Below are 20,019 nucleotides of genomic sequence, written 5' to 3'. Positions count from 1 at the left end.
TAAAGTGATATATAATATATACGAAAAGCATAATGAACTTTTGGGGCCGCATATGTGCAAGGTACCTCCCTTACCAAATTTCAGGTCATTTGGGTCAATACCAGGGCTCCGGCCCAAATTATAGGGTATTGGTCTGAAAATGATTTATAAAAAGAATAAATAAATACAACTTGAACTCCGACTACATAAAAAAATGAAAACTTACATTACAGGGAACAAACCAATAAAATCGTTCCCAAAACTTTTCGCAAATACGAAAAAGTTGATTTACCGTCTAGCGGCATTGCCGACCTTTACCTCCTGCATTTACCATTAAGCGTTTCCGCGCGCCCCTACTAAATTTACCGTCAAACATCGCCGGTATCCCCCATACGAACCCTTACACACACACACACCTGTTATATTAGCATACAAAAGGGTGTAGCGTCCAGGGCAAGGTGATGATGTAGGGAGTTTGGAGTTCCAGTGAAAAACGTCAGCGAAAGAAATCCTGCTCTGCCGTCCATACCAGGCAAGGTGAGACGTACGTTTCAAACTAGCATACTCATATGATAAATAAGATTTCAACCCTAAATGCTTAACTAATGTAAGAGTGGTATTGCATTAACAAGACGGAAGATCATTTCTTCATGTATAATCTACGTGACGCATTACTTGTAAACGTAGGAAATGCCAGACATGGAACTAAGAACACACTTCTATATTCTTATTTTCATAGCTGGTGAGCGATGAGTCCTTGGACGTATTGAAGACTTAATGTCAGTTGTCAATTTGCTTCCTATTTGTTGTTGTTCTTCTAAGTGAGATCTCGAATTCCTGACAGGGTGATGATATCTTGTTGATGTTGTTGTTTATGTGGCAGTGGTTGACTTCGTCTGACCAGCGATGTTTAAAATTATTTTAAGCCTCCTTGGTGGTCTGACGGTCACACTTTAACTTGTGTACGTTAGCTTGAGGACCCTGCCAGGCTGTGTGACGTCAGGATGACGTTCGTGTCACGCAGAGCCCTGCTGATGGCTGGCGGCATCATGTCCAGTCTGGTCCTGCTTACACTGGACAGGTGAGGTCTTGATCTTGATCTTCTTGATCTTGTTCGGGTTCTGCACAACACCCTATAGCGTGCAGGGGAGCTGTGCGATGCGTTAATGCTGCGTCCTCAGGTGTTGTAGTACTGCAGCGTTGAACTTCGTGGGTTCCGCAGTCAACACAGGTCAAAACTTCACAGCATCACAGAAATGAGAAAAGTTCGACAGAGTACTAGTGATGCATAAAACCTTCGAGCTCGAGATGTATTAACTTTTTATAGACATCGGTAGGAATAATATAATAGTTAACGAAAATTTGGGGAGCGCAAAGCACAAGAGCAGAGCTTACAATGACAAGACTAGACTATATTAGAACCTGACAAAAATAACAAGAACCACACGGCTTGCTAAAAAACTTTTTATTGGTGTTATATGAAATAGATAAAGATTTTTTGACATGTTTATTCTATCTAAGGATGAACATAGACGATCTGTTGAATCGAGACGCACGCGCACAGAAAAGTGACCACAGTGACGACACACCCGTCGGTACGCCTGACCACGCCTCCACAGAACAGGAACAACATGGCGGACAGGAGAGAGGTCAAGGGCGTGACCCGGAAGAGTTTCCCCGTAATTCCTTCCCAGGGTTCGATGTCGAGAAAATAGATGATTTTCGGTATGAAATTTGTACATCTTTCTCATTTTACTGATTCATGGCACTGACGCCTTCGATTCTTTGATTGGAATCTGACCTGTTCGTTTAAAGTTCATAATGAACATCTTCAAGATAAATGACCCATCACTTAGGTCACGTGACTTTATGGAACATGACCTCCGTTAACAGGACACTGACCTCAACTGACCGGAATATGGACTATGAATATATGTCTGAAAAGTTTTGTGTTGTTCTATATGCGTCATGTGTTGTCCGGGGCCCCCACTGTAATGTAGTGCTAATATATCACAGAGTGAGCCATCCTGGCATAATATAGACAGCAGAAATAAATAAAAAAGGTGCAGGTAAAATCATCCCTTTCTTTTCTTTTCTTTTCTTTTCTTTTTATCCTGCTCAAATAAAGGTTCAAAATCATCGCGACGTCCGGCGCCCTGAAGAAGATGTACGTGACGAAGAGTAACATCCCGGACCGGTATAAGCGTGAAACTGTCTTTGTTTGTTTTCCCTTTTCTTTTCTTTTCTTTTCTTTTCTTTTTATCCTGCTCAAATAAAGGTACAAAATCATCCTTACGTCCGGCGCCCTGAAGAAGATGTACGTGACTAAGAGTAACATCCCGGACCGGTCCGTGCGGCTGACGGGCGGCGGGAGGAGGGGGAAGGGCGTCCAGACGGCAGACATCCCGCCGGCGATCTACGACAGCCTGCCGCTGGTATAAGCGTGAAACTGTCTTTGTTTGTTTCTCATAACCGGTAAACCGACTTTAGGCGTAACACATCAGTTTTGTACATGTAAGTACAAGCTGCGTAAGACCGGACTGTCACTTTTTAACCATGCACTCGAGCTCACGCCGGGAAGGTCCCCTACTCTTTTCGATAAGTGTGGTGGGTTCTTTAACGTGCGTAGGGTGTGGCTCTCCCCAAACACTTGTCATCTCCACCAGAGCTTCCAATCCGCAAGATAGTCGTGATTCAAGGCACTGTCCAAATGGCCATCGCTAAAAACGTGATGGCAAATCAGTAAGGTTAGGAATTGGATAGTACCAGTGTACATGTACCTTGCCTGTTGGACACTGAACATGCGTGCTTAGAGAATTGACAACTAACTTGCATTTTGGTGCAAAGTAAATGTTCTAGTCCTCATACTGCCAATCGTTATCCGTATCCATAAGTTAGATCAAGAACCTGGACCGTAATTTACTAAAGAAGGAAAGTGTTGAATATCCTTTATGGCTTGCAGGGTACTTTTGAACACAAAGCCCAGTACCCGGCATGCAGTGTGGTGGGCAACGCGGGAAGTTTGATTGACAGCGGCTGTGGGCGACAGATAGACTCATCTGATTACGTCATCAGGTAAAATCTTATGGTGCCCTTAAAGTTTCTGGGAAAGCTAGTTACTTTCAGTTTGTAAATTACCAAGATTTCTACACATCCCTTTGACACAAAGTCAACAACTATACTGATGAGACGAATTTGGTGGTTTTATACGAGCTTCTTTCTTTTTTAAATCTCCCGCCACAGATGTAACTTTCCCCCGGTTGGTGGAGAGTACGCAAAGGATGTCGGGAAGAAGACGGACTTCCTCAGTGTCAACCCGTCACTTTTCCATACACTGTAAGTGTAAACTTGAAGAGTCAAGAAAACTTTTATGAAAGGAGCTTTATTGAAGAAAAAAAGTTGTTACTTTTTAAGGCCAATTACGAACTACCTCAGGGCTAGCCGTGGACGACTCTGGTACACCTTTTTGCATGATAATGCCAGTCACCGGCATTATCATGCAAAAAGCTGTACCAGAGTCGTCCACGGCTACCTCAGGGCATATCTATACGTATACCTGCTGTGAATGTTCAATCTAAGCAACACATTTTCCATCTGTTCGTGAGTCGTTTACTTTTGACGTTACTTTTCCCGCAGCTATCAGAACTTTAAGAATAGCACGTACAAGGAGAAGTTCATTAGCGACGTGAAAGAATACGGACTGTCTATGCTGTACACCCACCCTTACCGTCTTGCCAAGCATGTGAAGGTACGAACTACCTTCAAGTTGTATATACATCCAACCTTAAGCTTTGTACCACGTCCTATCACATACACTCACGCAGTGCGCTCATCATTCCTACCTGAACTTACATTTCGAATATATGCATGAGAAAAAAAGTGTCCCTTAAATTTACGTGTTGAAAAGGGCTCTATATAAATTTACAAGAGACCCGTTTTACTTATCGATGCCCCACAACACCTTCAAACCAAATGCTGGAGTCAGAGCAACATGCATGCAGTACCCTGGAAATTTGCAAACAGCATTTCAGGTGACATTTTTGCTTTCCTGGCTACGTCCAGAGCTGTTACCGCGCGCACGAGGTCCTGAGTGAAGCTGGGATGGCGGACCTCAGCAGGTTCTCTCATCCCAAATTCCTGGAAGGCGTCACGGAGTTTTGGAAAAACCAGGGGTTGCAGGAGCCTCGACCAAGTACAGGTACGTATACAACGAAATAAATGTTGCTCGAGCAGTTGGATAGCCTGGATCGTGTTGAAAAGGACCAGTGATGGAAAGGTTTAATTCGAATGTACGGCCAGTCTTGGTCAAGGAATAACATTATAAGCATCCCTCAACAAAGACGGGGGGCGCCACAGACTTTCTGCAACCTATATGATCCACTTCTCACCGAGTCATGTGTGTCATCTGCATAATGTGACGTCACAGAAGCGGTGGATCTACTAGCGTCATTCCTTGTCAAAGACTGGACAAAGACTACTCGACAAAGACGAAAATTTGAGTAGGTTTAAAATTACAATTTAAACTCGCTTCATAATTCATTTCCACATCATTATTGCATCACCCAGGTCTGCTGTTGACTGCTATCGCCATCGCGAAGTGTAAGGAGGTGACTCTGTACGGCTTCTGGCCCTTCCCAACCTACAACGGACAGGAGCGAGCCTTCCACTACTTCGACCGGCCTGTCATCTGGAACATGCAGTTCGAAGACAAGTCGCTAGAGCGCGCTCTGCTCACCCAGATGAACCCCTTCCACAACCTGACGGAAGAATTTCATGTTCTAAACGGACTTCACGAGAAGGGCGTCCTGAAACTACAGATCGGAACGTGTGGAGATTAAGGAGCAAGGAAAAGTGTTCTCATAACCTCTTGAATATGAAAGTTGTTGAATGACCCGTGCTGTTGTTCATAGGTTGAATACGACACAGTTCTTGAAAAATGGATCAGAAGCATAGATAAGAAGAAAGCATATCTGTTCTACGTATATCTTGATTTCTTATCTCAGAATATTCTTCATTCGAATGGAGAGCACATTGGCCTCGGAGTCTCCAGATTAAACCTAAACATTAAGGTGTATATTTGAAGGATTCTGTTGGTTTGATTATGTCAAAATAAGGATGAGGGCATTGAGGCATTACAGCCAATGGCAGCGAACGAGTTATAAATTTCTTGTTACTTATTACGAGTAAAATATCAAATGCCTTAAAGGTACTGAATACCGGTTTTCGTTGTTTGTCAACGACCTTTGATTAAGAAGGCAGTACAGTTAGTCATGCTAGTGATGTTATTTTCTACTCTCCAAGCAGATAGAGGTTGGTAAGGATGATTGTGACCTAATATACGCTTTTTTTCAGTAGGTGGGGGTAGCGACAGAAAAAACACGGCATATTATAATATATGACATTTTGACATTTTATCATGTAAATATCAACGCCATTCAGGCCAGATTGTATGTCATGTTTGTCTGCTATGTTTGGTATCTTAATAAAGAATTGAATTGAATTAGAAAGGTCACAATCTTCCCGACAAACCTCTGCTTGGAGAGTAGTCATTTTCCTCGCAAATAAACCACTACATTTCATCAAGTGGCAACACGTTCCTTTTAACGGGTGATGACGTCAACCCACCTGTAGTGAGCTTCCGGCTCCTAAATAGATGAGTAAAATTAATCTCCAAGCAGATTCATTCAAATTGGCCACCCGAGTTACCAGTTTACATGCGGCCAAAATGGACTCCCTCTGACCCCCAGAATCTGGTTTGGAGATTAGAGAAAAATACCTGCACGTCTTGTGCCTGCAAATCACGCCCTTATACGGCATGCTCTTTCGTCAGTAGACTTTGGCTGGAAAATAAATTTAGCCGAACAGGGCCGATTTGCCACGGGAGTTTGGCTAATGACACACAAATTCGATTTGTTGGTTCTCGGATTCGCCTATTTTATTTTTTCTGATTTTTAAAAAGAAAAAAAAAAAGATTCTGGTCCTGAATCAACTCAAAAATGCTAAGATTTTGCCCCCAACATCCTTAACTTAAGTTGTCACCAGTTTTTTTTCCATCTAGCAATGCAGTGGTTTGATTAAAAGTTAAATATTCATTGTATATATATTCACCCAGCCTTTTGTGTTTACTACACTCCTATCGTAGCACTTGGGGCTATAATAGGACGCCTAGACCTGTTTTTATTATTATTTTTTTTCGCCCTATCGCTTCATATTTTTTTCTGGAAAAATCCGAGAACCAACAAATTAAATTGGTGTGGCCTAATCTCCAAGCAGATTCATTAGGGGGCAGGGGCCTCTACCAGGCACCGCGGATCGCTGGGAAAATAGTAGAAATTGGCCGAAATAAAGGGATAGTATACCAGAGAAGATCGAGGGCCATAGAAGCTAAAATTTGCGACCCACGGAAATTGGAGCTTCTATGGCCCTGGATCTTCTCAGGTATACTATCCCTTTATTTCGGCCAATTTCTACTATTTTCCCAGCGATCCGCGGTGCCTGGTAGAGACTAGATCAAATTGGCCACCCGAGTTACCATTTGCGCGGACGGCCAATATTGCTACATTTGCCCCTGAGATTCTGCTTGTAGATTAGAGCTTGGCTGAGTACCAAAGGGATTTTAAATTTGCCTGTGCAGTTACGTTGCTACTAGTGTTATTTTTACTGCGGGCCAATTATTCGCCCTATTTGCCGAATGCAGCTACCTAAAACATTCATAAAAGCAATATAATACGACAAAGGTTGGAACCGACAGCAATAAAAAAGCGACCGTGAAAAATCAGCATACGATAGCAATAAAACGTAAAAGCGACAGCAAGATGGCGTTTTCAAAGCAACTACAGAAAAAGCAATCTCAAAACACGAAAACACAGCCTGAAGGCACTTACTTAGAGGCTATGTATATACATGCGTATTTGTGGTCGTGAATTGGCATGGATGTTTTCCAGCTATAGTCTTGGGTCATTGACCCCTAGGCCATTCAGTCTGGACTTGTTGTAGTTGTTCAGTTACGGTACGTTAGAATCACTTAAGGGACCGTCCGTTGTGTGTTTGAAGAGGAGGACAAAGGGAGGCGGCGCTGGTTTCACTGTCGTTTTTTAATCAATATGGGAGGGGCGTTTCGAGTATTAAATATCCAAGCTAGCCTGGTGTCTCCAAGCAGATCCTACGGTTGCAAGGCTGTATCCATTGACCACTGAAAGAAGTGACCATTAGACACCGAAAGCGAAGTTGAGGGCGCAGTAAAACCAAGGTGTCCTTGGTAAAACTAATCTCCAAGCAGATCATACGGTGGCAAGGTAGTATCCATTGGTCAGATGAGTGTCCATTAGCGACCAGTGGCTAATGGACACTCCTCTGACAAATGGATACTATCTTACCATCGTGTGATCTGCTTGGAGATTACAGTAAAATATACATTTTCAAAGTCAACTCTCCTGGCATGTTCAATATCATATCTGTCTACTTGGAAAATTTCTACTCTATTCAATCACTTCCCGAAGCCTTAGTAGTAAAGGCTAATCCATAACCCCTGATAGGAATGCTTGGTGTATTGCTACGAAACAGCATGGCGCTTTTTAATTAACCTCCTCCCCCTCCCTCCCCTCGCACACACAACGGATCGTCCCCGGCAGCTCTTCTCTCCTCCGCCCGCCAACAACAGACGCTGATACCTGATCCTGACGCCGAACCCGAACCCACAGCACAGTAGCCCGCTTATACCTACAGCCGAGAACGAACATGGCGGACCGAACCTACGGCGGCTTCACCACGGCAATCGTACGGGAAATCCCCGGCTCCCTGGCGGGCGATGCGGCCCCACCGGCCGAGGGAGAGGAGAGGGAAGATGCGGTGCAAGCGGTGGATCTTCAGAAGGTACGTGCTCCCTTCCACACCTTAGCAAACGACGCAAAATCTCAGAAAAAAAGACAACTGCATGTTGCAGAAAATTCAACAGAATCTTTCATTCGCACAACCCACCCGCTGTGCCGATTATAATACTGTATCCCGACGGTTATCCGTTGCCATAGTAACCGATATCGTCCTTTATGACCATCCCCGGGGTACCGTTACCTGGTGAATCTCTCACCTGCGTGTTTTATCACCACCTGTTCACAGGTGTGTTATATGTACCGTTACCTGACTAACGCCCCGTGCGGAGCCGCTACGTGCATGTTTGGTTTTTCCCTGTCGTCGGACGTGTCAAGTAATATATGCAATTTTCCACGCATAACTGAGGTCTATTATAATATAAACTGTTGCTTGAATTATGGAGGAGGTCCACAGAAATATGCCAGACAAAACAGACACACATATAAGGTAAAATTGTTTGGATGTTTCGAGGTTTTTCTTGTCAGACGTGTGATGTAACGTTATATGCAATTTTCCACACATAGCTAAAGGCCTATTATAATGTAAACTGTTGCTTGAATTATGGAGGAGGTCCACAGAAATATGCCCGACAAAACACACACAATTTACAGGGACATATAAGGTAAAATTGTTTGGATGTTTCGAGGTTTTTCTTGTAGGACGTGTCCAGCGATATAAAACGTTATGTGCAATTTTCCACACATAGCCCTGGACTGTAAACCGGACTGCTTGTTGCTTGAATTATGGAGGAGGTCCACAGAACGGTGCCCCACAAAACAACTCACGCACAGAAACACAATTTACAGGGTTTATATAAAGGGGAATAGCTTTGGAGGGAGGATTTAGCTTCAGCCTTAGAGTCAGAATGGTACTGGAAGGTCCTTATGTACTTGTGAAATTCAAGTAGCTAGGGCAAATACATGGCTTGTTTGTAAAGCAGGTAGATTTGGCTGTACTCGGTCTAACTCTAAGACTTACATTTAAGGTGTCTGTAAACAGAGGTTGATTGGGAAGATTGGGGCCTTCTTTCCCATGCACTTAGGCCAGGGGCTTTCTGATAGCCCATTCAGTTCTTGTCATTGTTCCAAATACTTGAAATAGATTATTTTTTTTAATCCGGAAGGATTGAATTATCTAGTTTAATCCAAGAAGATTAAACACGATTTGCACCGTTTGATGTAATGCAGGCAAAAATCTGCTCAAGGTTATAGAAGAATATTAGAATTTCTACTCTTTCCCAAGGCTAAAAAGGGGACGGCGTTCGTATATTCATCTTATATTCAACCAAGAAGGCATGTGAATTTTTGTGCCCCTGGGCTCTGTTCATTCATCTCAACTTCAGAATATTCTGGTCTCTATATATAACATTGCCTTAAGCATTCTTTCTTTTTTTGTCAAACTGTACACCATGCCATTAACTTGATATAGCTTGAATAAAAAAACATAGGTGTGCTTAAATATTACCGAAAGGAAAGGTATTTTTTCTGCCTAATGTAAAGTATCAGCATTTGGGTTGAGATGTAAACATTAGCACCATTTTAAGCTTAAACATTGACATAGCAGAGCTACCGACCTTCCACCCAACCACAAACACAGTATCCTGTTGTGGCTCAGGTCTATCAGCACATACAGGCCAGGATAATTCAGTGTGGTGGTTCTTGGAAAAATTAAGTTAGAATGCAGCGGAAGTTGACTACTTAAACCAATAGTATGTAAGTCCATAAATTTTGTGAATGATTAAATAGCAATGTTCTTAATTCACAATCACTTGTTAAAGAAGTGGTTTAACAAGTGGTTACAATTGTAAATGTAAATAAAGAACATTGCCTTTTTAATGGTATATAAATATTTAAATTTCTTTACGCACAGCCAACAATTTTTTTAAAAAATATGAAGTTTGGAATGTGGCATGATCATTTTAACCCCCTTTTATCCCCATAACCAATATAAGTAGGTCATAAATCTACTTTAGCAGGCTGAAGGTTAATGTTACAATGTAGAAAGTCCTATATACAGTATTTTTTTTACACCAGCCACTTGATATGTTTAGCCACCAAAATATCTGCTTGGAGACTGAACATGAAGTTAACGTTAGTTGCTCCTCAGGCCAAAAGGAAAGTGAAAGAACAGAATTTGAACTCCATTAAAATTCCACAGATACTTAACCTTTCCAGTATCGAAGTAACAGATGAAAGAATTCAAATTATCAGAACCGTAGCCAAAACTGGTTCTGATATCAAAGCCTTAGGACGTCTGTTATCTTATAGATTTATTCTTTGAAAACTAATAAAGGGTTTTATTCAAACAATGTTTGGCAGCCCAGGGGCTAAATTACATGTTCTGCACATTGGATAAAAAAGAACATCTGACACATTAAATAGGTCTAACATCATACTCAATCAGTTGAACTTGAATCACAGACAAACTCATTAGATATATCTAATAGATTAAAGGCTACATATTAATGGTAATTAATACCAGTCAGTGCAATATGACAACTTTCAAGCTTGGCCGTTCACTTGGCACATATTAATGTATAATTATTTGCCCTTCTTTGATATCTTGAATCATGTGAATGTGCAAATTTTTCCAAATTGCCCCTCCCTGTTCTCTCAGGTCCTCCCCACACAATTATTATATAAGGCACAGCTGAAGTCAGGGATAGCAATCAGACTGAGTGTCCATAAAACTGTTCAATTCTAAACATGCACACACGTACAGAGAAACCCTGGGCGTTATGTAGGCTTCCAAGGCCACCAGATGGTGCGAAACTGGGTCAGGCTGCAACACTGGGAATGGTTTACACATAATGTATGTATACTAAGGATGCATGTATATGGAGGGGCCTTATTCTGGATACTAGTTACTTCAAAGTGTGAAATAAAATCAGTAGGTACCGGCTGATTTTTGTCCCTCAAAGATGACAGATTGGGCAAAATTTTGTCCATCATAAATGTCGCAAGATATTCCATCAAAGATTCACAGCAAGATGCTGGCTGAAACATTGAATTGTCATCCATAAAATTCACCCGCCGCGGCCTGATCAGAGCTCTGAGGTGATTTTAGCTCCAGACTTGATTGAAACTTTTGATGAACGTTGTCTCAAGACGACAGTAACTCCTTAAACTTGTGATCTTCATGCAGCCTGACGGAAGTATAAGATTATTTGATTGATTTTTTCTCTCTGTCTGAAGACAATCAGACGATCGAACGCCGTCTATACGGTCGCTGTAATTAATTGCGTGAAGTCGATGAAAACGTGCCGGCGAGACGAGGTGTCCAAATTAACTTTGCGCGGACGTGGTAACGAACTGGGAGGGACTCGTTGGCTGGATACAGAAATCAATGAACGAGTCATGGGAGCTCTAAACAGACCAGACACACATGTGGGCTTAAGTCTGTTTTACTGTATTACCATTGACTTTGGTCTTCAAAATCTCCAAACACAGACAGTTGAAGATTTCAAAGAGGGCCTGCAAGTCCTTTTTCGTAAGGCGTAATCAGGCCGTTTTAGACTTCGTAATTCGTAGGCAGCCTCCGCAAAAATCAACGTAATTCGTAATTGGACATTAGCCGCAAATCGTAAAGTCGTAATCAGCTCTGAGACTTTAACGTAATTCGTAATAGGCGGCGAAAATTTTGCGTAATTCGTAATCACTACCCCCCTTGCAGGCCCTCTTCAAACTATATTACTATTGTCACAGCACTGTGTAAACTCTTACGATCGTTGAAATTTATTATTGTTGCTTAAGTCATGATCATTGGCTCACAATAATACACAGCCTGGGAAGATTTCAAACGTAATGATTATGATGTGGAGTGAGTTTAAATTATATGGACCTATATCCTTGCATCTCATGATCAGGGCACTGCATAGTTTCTAAATTCTGATATTCAACTTGGCTGTTGGAATTTATGGTGTGGAAATCAATGAACAAATCATTTTAGCTAACAGACTGGCCAGACATTGGAGCGCCTCGTTTCAGGAAGCTTAATTTGATTTGATGCTGCTGTAGTACTGGAGTGACCCCTGACACTGTGTGGTACCTAACCAATCTGGGAACAAGCCAGGAAGTTTCTGACCAATCAGTAATCATAACTGTTGTAATAATACCCAGTCTGCTTGGAAAATATCATATTCATAAGCAATTCCTGATTTATTTGTTACTAAGTCATACAGTACATGTGGTCGATTTTGATACCTTAATTTCAAAATTTGATATTTTGAACAACATTGACAGCTTTTGTAACTGTTGACCAACACATCTCATTTTGATTGTTTTATGATATCTTTATTCCTTTTATTGTATTGTTCTTTTATTGTATGTTATACAAGTAATGGTATTTGTACTCCAGTGTGTTTTCAAGGAAAGGGCTTTTCATAAACATTCTGCTTTTTTAAAAATTCTACCCAGTTAATAAATTTAAATGTTTTCCAGGCGCGTGATGAGTGGACGACGTACGTGGACACGCTGAGAACCCTGGGATTGCGAGTGATCACCATCCCCGCGGACGAGGAGTGTCCGGGCTGCGCCTTCGTGGCCGACACCGCCGTGGTGGTTGATGGGATAGCGTTCATCACCCGGCCAACCAACCCCGACCGCAGGAAAGAGGTGAGAAAAATTCTCAACTTATTTTATTTGCATCGGTGAAGGTTAGACATCCTGGTAATAGAATACGCCAAAAAGGAGTAACTCCAAAATCATATCCAGTTGCTTGTCAATGAGTAACTGCTATTTTGCATATTTTCTTTGCAGTTTGAGTTTTTAACGGCTTCCCTCTGAAGTTAAGCCTATGGTGTCAAATTGTTACATGTACATGTACATAGGCTGCTGGAGAAAGATATTCTTGAGACACAGTCACAAGACATATAATGTTATGTGGACCCAGTGAATAATTTCTTCAGGTTGGTAAATTATATTTTTGTAGTCATTAACACACAACCAACTTACATAATCACCTTCTGACATTTTGGCAACCACCTGTCACCTTTCTCAGGGTAATGCCAAACTAGTTCTACTTCGTACTTCGTAGGTGTCATTAAACACAAGACATATAACTTCACTCACTCACTCACTATCCAGGATTAACATAGCAGGCTAAAAGAAATTGCAGACTACAATGAATCCAATATTGCAGAAAGCAAAAACTTAATAACAGAATTTTAAGCCCTGATGTCGTGCATTCATGATTTTCTTCATTCATCAATTTTCTTCAATTCTCTTGAGAACTTAAAAAAACAAATTAGCGTTGCTTCAGCTGCCTTCAAAACACAGTTGAGAACACTAGTCTTACTGCTGATAATGCCAAGGTCTCCCATAGTCTCTAATCTACCCTAATTGTGCAGGCAGGATGAATTTGTGCTCCAACAGCCGTCATTAGCAATGGACCTAATAGTCAGAAGCCGCGCTGTCAGCTTTCCTCTCCTAAATCAGCCTGCATTTTAACAAGGGTACTGGAAATAGCCTGAAATGGCCGCCCTTGAGTGGGTAGGGTGGCTGTTTAGTGTAGCCAGGCTGCCGGGAGGCTGGTGATTACTGTGAGTGCCTCCAGCCTTCGCCCTGCTCTGTATTCATACAGGCAGACTTTTACAGCAGCTACATGGGGTGGAGGGGAGTTTCATTAACGTATATGTGCTGGGGGCGATATGTGAGGGGGTGTTCGTTAATGGTTTGGGGTGGTGATGCACTTGGAGGTACTGTGTAAGTTGAAAGAGAGAAAAGACTACTCGGGCCTAACAGGTGGTCACTGTAGACAGGATTCTAGTTTCAGGCCGGGGAAAAATTATCAGACACCACAAAAATTCACATTTGCCAGGTGGCCATTTTGCAGAGGCGGTCACTTAGCTTGAGCCCTGAATTTTGCTATATAATGGCCCCTTTTATATTACACTAACATTTTCATTCAGAACAGTCTTGTGAGTTTTACAGTTTAAGTAGTTTGTTTTGGCATAGCTAGCATGTAGGGGATGGTGGAAAGTTCAGAGTGATTATGAGAGTTTGTTTGTTGCAGCAATCTTTTGTCGTTGGGTGGCTCCCATGCTGAAGTCGGTCTTGGAGGTGAAAGTTTAGTTTTTGAAGTGGGAAAACAAATTAAGATATCAAGATAAACCATGGCGGCAGCCCTTTTAACAAAATGTGTAGTGCACAGATGGCATTTCATTGCATAAATCAAGTCAGAAACAATTTAGAATTGGCGGAAAGTAATAAGGATACAAAAGAAATTAAAGCAAATAGCAAAAAGAACGAAATATTGAATTATAGTGAAGTTCTCTTTTCACAACCACTTGTGTTATTCAAGTAGTTGTGAAATTAGAACTTTCCTATTCAATCATTCACCAACCTGATGAAATTATTTACGGATGTAAGACCAAATGTTAAATATAGTTGGGACACAAGTCATAGGCTCGCAAAGGGTCTTGAATTTTTTATAGCATACTTATGTGACTGTCAAAAAGCGACCATTTAGAAATAATTACCTACGTCATTTTACAAACATAACCATTGGATATTAGATCAAAAAGATTCAAACATTGTAAGTTGTGAAAGAGCAAACGTAGGGTTTATAACGTTAACTGTTTGTTTGCTAAGTAATGTTTGTTTGTTTGTTTGTTTGTGTGTCCAGCTGAAGGCAGTGAAGGAAGTGTTGGAGGCACAGCTGGGTGTGGGGAACGTGGCGGAGCTGAGAGACATCGAGGCCACACTGGATGGCAGGGACGTGCTGTTCACGGGTAAGTCACAAGGTGGCGTTTGTGTACAGATTACTGACAGATAAGGCCATGTTGATTTGATTATATGGATGACATTCTCCAGGAGCCCCAAAACTGATGCGAGCGTGCGAATAAAAAAAAAGTTTTGCAAAAAAAAAGTTCTTTTCATTATGAAATCTACGTGGTCATGAGGGTTGAGCAAATGGCACAGAATATGGTTTGGCGAATAATCTAGTCTTCAAGTTCATTTCTTTACAATTTCATCTTTTTTCGTTTGATTTTGGCATTCTACGACATTGGTATAGTTTTTATTAATTTTTTTTGTAACTTATGGTATGTTTTTGCTCATTTTGCGACTGTTTTGTACGATTTACAGTATGGTTGAAAACTTTTTTTTTTTGGAAACGGCCGAAAATTCATGCGCGCGCGGATGTCATCCATATAATCAAATCAACATGACCTAACTGTAGAAGCTGGTACACTGGTGGATGTCAATTGCCTTCAAGTACCTTCAAGTTATCAACCAAAGAGTGGGACTCGCTGCCACCAAGTACAGTAGGATCATCATCACTACATCTATTATCTTTAAACAAAAATTGCTTAGATCTAGAGGTACATGTTAATGTGCAAAGGTAACAAGTCGTTCTGTGTAATGTAGCCAGCTGCCGCTGTGCCGGATACCTGCAAAGCTCTTGTTCTTGTTTGGGTACACAACACCCCTAAATTGGGGTAAAGCGTGCAGGAGAGCTGTGCGATGCACTATTGCTGCGTCCTCAGGTGTTGTAGTACTGCAGCGTTGAACTTCGTAGGTTCCGCAGTATGAGGCAAAATGTTCCAATCGATATCTCTGACAGTTTGTGGAAAGTATGAATATTTGTAACAGCTGGTGTGTTATGCCGAAGTGTGGCTATACAGATACAGTATTCAGATATATAATGCCCTTCCTTTCCTGTGTTTACATGCAGGCAGAGAGTTTTTCGTGCGAGTGACGGAGAGTAACAACAACGCGCCGCAGAGCCCGACCCGCAGGACGACCAGGAAGAAGGAGAAACCTGCTCCCAAAAACGACGCCGGCGCCAGGCTCCTTGCACGCGTCTTCCCCGACTTCCAGGTGGGGAAAAACTGTTCTTTTTACAGCTTCACTGGTCTTCAACTGTAGAAGACAAGGAATCTAATTGCAGTTGACTTGCCACAATTTGTATTGACAGCCAGACAATAATGCTGTCCTGAATCAAGGTCTGTAGCTCTATTATGTTTATCTTTGCAGAAGGAAAACATTATGGTTTTTGCTCTGTTTCTTCATCTTCTTCCGTTCCAAACAAATAAGGTTGTTGGCTGTCACCATCATAACTGGTGCCGTAGCAGACACCCTTCAGTGTTGGATTACATTATGTAGAAAGTGGCAGGATGAAGTTGGAGGAAATTTCTCTGAAACATTAAAAATGCCAAATTGTGTCCTTCCAAATTCCAAGTGACAGATCTATATAATAGATATTAATATTTCTCTATTTTGCTCTTACAATAATAAGTTCAACATGGCCACTAATTATTGGGTTTACGCTGAACGCAGTCTGATTGGCTGTTTGTTGGTTGCCTAGGTGACGTCCCTGTACATCCAGGGTGACCGCCCCCTGCAGAGTTACCTGTCCATGGCAGGACCTGTGCACACTCTGATTGTTTGTTTGTTTGTTTGTTGGTTGCCTAGGTAACGTCCCTGTACATCCAGGGCAACCGCCCCCTGCAGAGTTACCTGTCCATGGCAGGACCTGTGCACACTCTAATTGTTTGTTTGTTTGTTGGTTGCCTAGGTGACGTCCCTGTATATCCAGGGAGACCGCCCCCTGCAGAGTTACCTGTCCATGGCAGGACCTGACATCATTGCGGCTGGGGAGGGGGAGGACGCACAGAGGGTCATCGAAGTAAGGACAACTCAAAACATTTATGAATGAATAAGTGTTCTTTCCATCATTTGACAGAATTTTGCCGCTCACTAGTCATGACAGACAAAAATTTGGCCCAATCAGTCACCTTTGACAGATAAAAATTAGCGTGTTAATATTTAGAAAGAGATGTCATTCAACTAAGCTTAGTCTGCAAAATTGTCCCTCAAAATGCAATAGAGGTTCAAGATCGCTAGCTAGATTTCAAAATTTTCCTGGGGGAGCAATTGCCCCCAGACCCCCCTAGCATTGTTAAGCCTTGCGTGGGAGGTGCTCGTAAGTACATTAAACAAACTTGACAAAACAAAAAATTCAGGCAGGCTAGAACACATAAATGCACATGACACATTCTACATTAATTCTCACCATGTTGATTTGTACCCTATCCCAGCAAATCATTGAGAAGGCTGAGTACAAGTACAAGGTTCTGTGTCTCCCTGAGGACTCAGCTGTGGACTGTGTGTTTGTGAACGGCTCTCTGGTCCACAGAACTCAGGAGGAGATACCCAAGAGCACGGAGGTGGGTTTTCTCTAGCTAATTTGTGCTGAGTATCACTTTTCGTGGTTGGTTTGTCAACAGAGAATAAAACACAGAATTCAGCACCAAGGGCAGGTCCAATGCCATAACTAGGTCTAAGTTGTTGATGAAGGTTAGACATTCAGGTAATGAGATACACAAGAAAACTGTAACTGCAACCGGATAGATTTTGAATGTCAGAACGTTTTGTCAGTGACTAAATAAAAGTAGTGTTGTTTTAATGGCTTACAGTTTTCAAAATCTGTCCAGTTGCTAGCGTAACTGTTTTGAAATTCTTGTGCCAGTCCAAAGTCATAATTGCTATCATGTACAGCCATTCAGTTTTGAAGCAATATTACAGTCATATTTCCCTGTTTGTTGTAGGTGATTGAGGCCAAGCTGACTGATCTGAAGAAAGTCATTGTGCCAAACTCGGAGCTTGCCAAAGTTGGGGCCACCCTCAGCGCTCTCACAGTCTTTATCTAGAATAGTCAATCTTAGCCTAGCTCCCCAGGCATTGTGCTGGCCTCTTAAAAACAACCATGTTGTACATTCCATACATTACTGGGGCCTGACCAGTGCCTGGGTGGTGACGTTTAGGCTACATCAATTTATTTTCTTGGTTCTCGGACATTTTAAGGTGAAAATCTAGCAAGAGAACATGAAATAAAGAGCTGGGAGGAAAACTTCCAGAAACCGTTGCCTACAATGGTAAAGACTTCTCACAGTCTGTTTTCATGCTGATATTTCAATTGAACATCTTTTTATTAATCCGAGAACCAAAGAATCAAATTGGTTTGGCCTTATATAGACCTGATTCATGGTTATGTTTTGATGGTGTCATTTTCTTTTGTTGAATTTTTCCATCGGCCATTTTATCAGTGCCAAAACGTCTGCATGTAGCAGTTTTACCTGGCACATCACCTGTTGCTGGTAAAGTAGAAGGCAAGACAAGTCAAAGAAACAACTTTCTGTGCTTTGAAGCAGAAGAAAGGTGATGTGATAAATGAAACAATGTGACTGTCACTGCACACGTCTTGTCTGGAAATTGAGATGATGAAAAAAACATTTCAGGCTTGCTAGAACACTTGTCAAGTTCTTGTCTAGACCATGTTTGATACATCTCCAGACATGTTCTGTTCGTCTCATCTCTTTTTCAACTTTAACATAATATACATCACTGCACATGTACACTCAGTTGAAACCATGACCCAGCTTTATCTGAACAGATTGTCTCTTGAACATGACTAATGTCAGGTAATGTAATGATGAATCAGGTCTATAGTCTGTTCAGGTATCTACAGTGAAATTAGTTAGATGTGCATATGGAGCTGTGAAGGCTGCTGTGAGTGGAATCGTCGCTTTTAAATAAATTTTAGAGTTTATAGTGTGAACTTTGCTGTAATATATAGTTGTGACACAAAACGCTGCATTCAAAGCATCTCAGGCCATGCCAAATTATGTCCTTGGTTGTCAAGACATTTTAAAGTAAAAGTATAGTGAGCAGACATCATAAAAGCAGAGGGTAAAACTTGAATATGTCTGTATTCACTCCATAAACTGAGTAGACCAAGGCCTAAACCTTGTCCTCAGGCTTACTCATTACAACAGTATGCTTTTTTTAAAGTCGGAGAACCAACAAATTAAATTGGCGTGGCCTAAGAGTGTGATTTAGGATAAAAAGGGGAGCTGTTATGTATGTTTGTTGTTGCTTAAATTCGATGTAGAAGTTAGATGTGGAAAATGCTCACTGCCCTCCTGAAACTGTTAGTCCTGCTTGAGTTTAGTGAATGGAAGTGTTGGCAGAATGCACTGCGCCTGCACGGAACCTGGATTTTCACTGCATTTTTGGTCAACATTGTACCATAATTTTGCCCATTGCGGTAATTTAACAACTACAGACAAGATGTCATATTTAAATATGTGATGTTCTGCTGATTCAAAAGTGCTATGCACAATACATTGCAGGTTTTGTACATACAGGTGCAGTACATTCTGCCAACGTGATGTCAATGGATATATGTTGGGAAAAAAGGGCTTAAACATAAGACATGGCTCAGTACTTGTATCATGGAAGTCAGATCATGTAAAGTTGAATCATGTTGGTATCGGATGGAGAGAATTCAAAGTTGTGGAAGATTTAAGTGTGATTAGCCTTGCTTGAACTTGTTGTGTTAGCTATACTGCTTTATCTAGTTACCACTGCTTTTCACATTCCAATTTGAGAGGCCAAATGGAAGTTTTTCCATCTCTAATTTTTCAGAGAAGCTCCTCTTTTCACTTGAAACAGCATTGTTAGCTATACATTAAAAGCTTTCACTTGTCCACCATTACTGGTAACTGCTAGGTATTAACATGGTAACTGGTGCTGTAGCAGACACCCTATTAATGGTGTTGGGTTACATTATGTAGCAGGACAGAGCTGGAGGGGCTGATTGCCATGTCCTTAAATTTGTACTAGTACATGTATATGACTGCATATGAATGAGTACTAAGAATAAACAGTCTGAGAGCAGCTAGTACCTGTAGTTTGCTAGGCTAGACCATGTGAAGGTAAACATTATGTATTTGCTTTGCAAATGCTACCTTTCAAGTTCGTTTGATTTTCTTTCCTTGGACAAAGTTGGCTGGCTGTCGTGGAAAAAAAAGTGATCAGAGTTATTGATGTTATGGCCTTGTTGTTGTTTGCACAGAACGCCCCACAGGAGCTTGTGTTTTTGTTAGATGTTTGTTGCCAGTGTGGAGAAACACGTACAGAATCATGTCTCAGAAAAGAACTGAATTCGAACCCTGAAAAACGTCTGGTGACTGTCTTTTTTTCTAGTTGATGATGTATCACTATCAATCCCTTCTTTACAACCAGTTACTGAGTAAATAGAAATTCTACTGCTGTAGATGCTGCACTACCATCCCACCTTGCCAGGTGGGGTGATTGCACAAGCCTTGTGTGTGTTGACCATCATGAAAGTTTTACAGTACATCCAAATCAGGTGCAAGATATGACA

At 41.5% G+C, this 20,019-nt stretch overlaps 2 protein-coding genes across 2 annotated transcripts; both read left to right on the top strand.

Moving 5' to 3' along the window:
- Positions 1–425: 425 nt before the first annotated feature.
- On the top strand, positions 426–5,172 carry LOC109484553 (alpha-N-acetylneuraminide alpha-2,8-sialyltransferase-like). The gene is made up of 10 exons (XM_019787872.1): positions 426–516; positions 951–1,060; positions 1,501–1,704; positions 2,108–2,165; positions 2,316–2,414; positions 2,942–3,054; positions 3,223–3,315; positions 3,616–3,727; positions 4,042–4,177; positions 4,546–5,172. Exons 2-10 carry the CDS (start codon positions 984–986, stop codon positions 4,815–4,817), a joined length of 1,164 nt encoding a protein of 387 aa, XP_019643431.1. The 5' UTR covers positions 426–516; positions 951–983; the 3' UTR covers positions 4,818–5,172.
- A 2,454-nt stretch (positions 5,173–7,626) lies between these two features.
- LOC109484572 (N(G),N(G)-dimethylarginine dimethylaminohydrolase 1-like) lies at positions 7,627–18,004 on the top strand. The gene is made up of 7 exons (XM_019787894.1): positions 7,627–7,851; positions 12,288–12,461; positions 14,473–14,578; positions 15,523–15,668; positions 16,366–16,476; positions 16,889–17,017; positions 17,399–18,004. Exons 1-7 carry the CDS (start codon positions 7,717–7,719, stop codon positions 17,498–17,500), a joined length of 903 nt encoding a protein of 300 aa, XP_019643453.1. The 5' UTR covers positions 7,627–7,716; the 3' UTR covers positions 17,501–18,004.
- The last annotated feature ends 2,015 nt before the right edge of the window (positions 18,005–20,019 follow it).

Source organism: Branchiostoma belcheri, unplaced genomic scaffold (assembly GCF_001625305.1).
Source record: "Branchiostoma belcheri isolate BF01 breed outbred unplaced genomic scaffold, Haploidv18h27 scaffold7, whole genome shotgun sequence".
Lineage (NCBI taxonomy): Eukaryota > Metazoa > Chordata > Leptocardii > Amphioxiformes > Branchiostomatidae > Branchiostoma > Branchiostoma belcheri.
Note: the sequence above shows the minus strand (reverse complement) of the source record. Positions and strands in the feature narration are given on the sequence as shown.

What these genes read in the sequence shown, in the direction of transcription:
- LOC109484553 (XM_019787872.1), top strand. Translation starts at nt 984, where the DNA reads ATGACGTTCGTGTCACGCAGAGCCCTGCTGATGGCTGGCGGCATCATG. An exon ending in CCGTCACTTTTCCATACACT is followed by an intron (nt 3,316 to 3,615) that starts GTAAGTGTAAAC and finishes CTTTTCCCGCAG; the next exon opens with CTATCAGAACTTTAAGAATA. An exon ending in GGAGCCTCGACCAAGTACAG is followed by an intron (nt 4,178 to 4,545) that starts GTACGTATACAA and finishes TGCATCACCCAG; the next exon opens with GTCTGCTGTTGACTGCTATC.
- LOC109484572 (XM_019787894.1), top strand. Translation starts at nt 7,717, where the DNA reads ATGGCGGACCGAACCTACGGCGGCTTCACCACGGCAATCGTACGGGAA. An exon ending in ACCCCGACCGCAGGAAAGAG is followed by an intron (nt 12,462 to 14,472) that starts GTGAGAAAAATT and finishes TTGTGTGTCCAG; the next exon opens with CTGAAGGCAGTGAAGGAAGT. An exon ending in GCGTCTTCCCCGACTTCCAG is followed by an intron (nt 15,669 to 16,365) that starts GTGGGGAAAAAC and finishes TTGGTTGCCTAG; the next exon opens with GTGACGTCCCTGTATATCCA.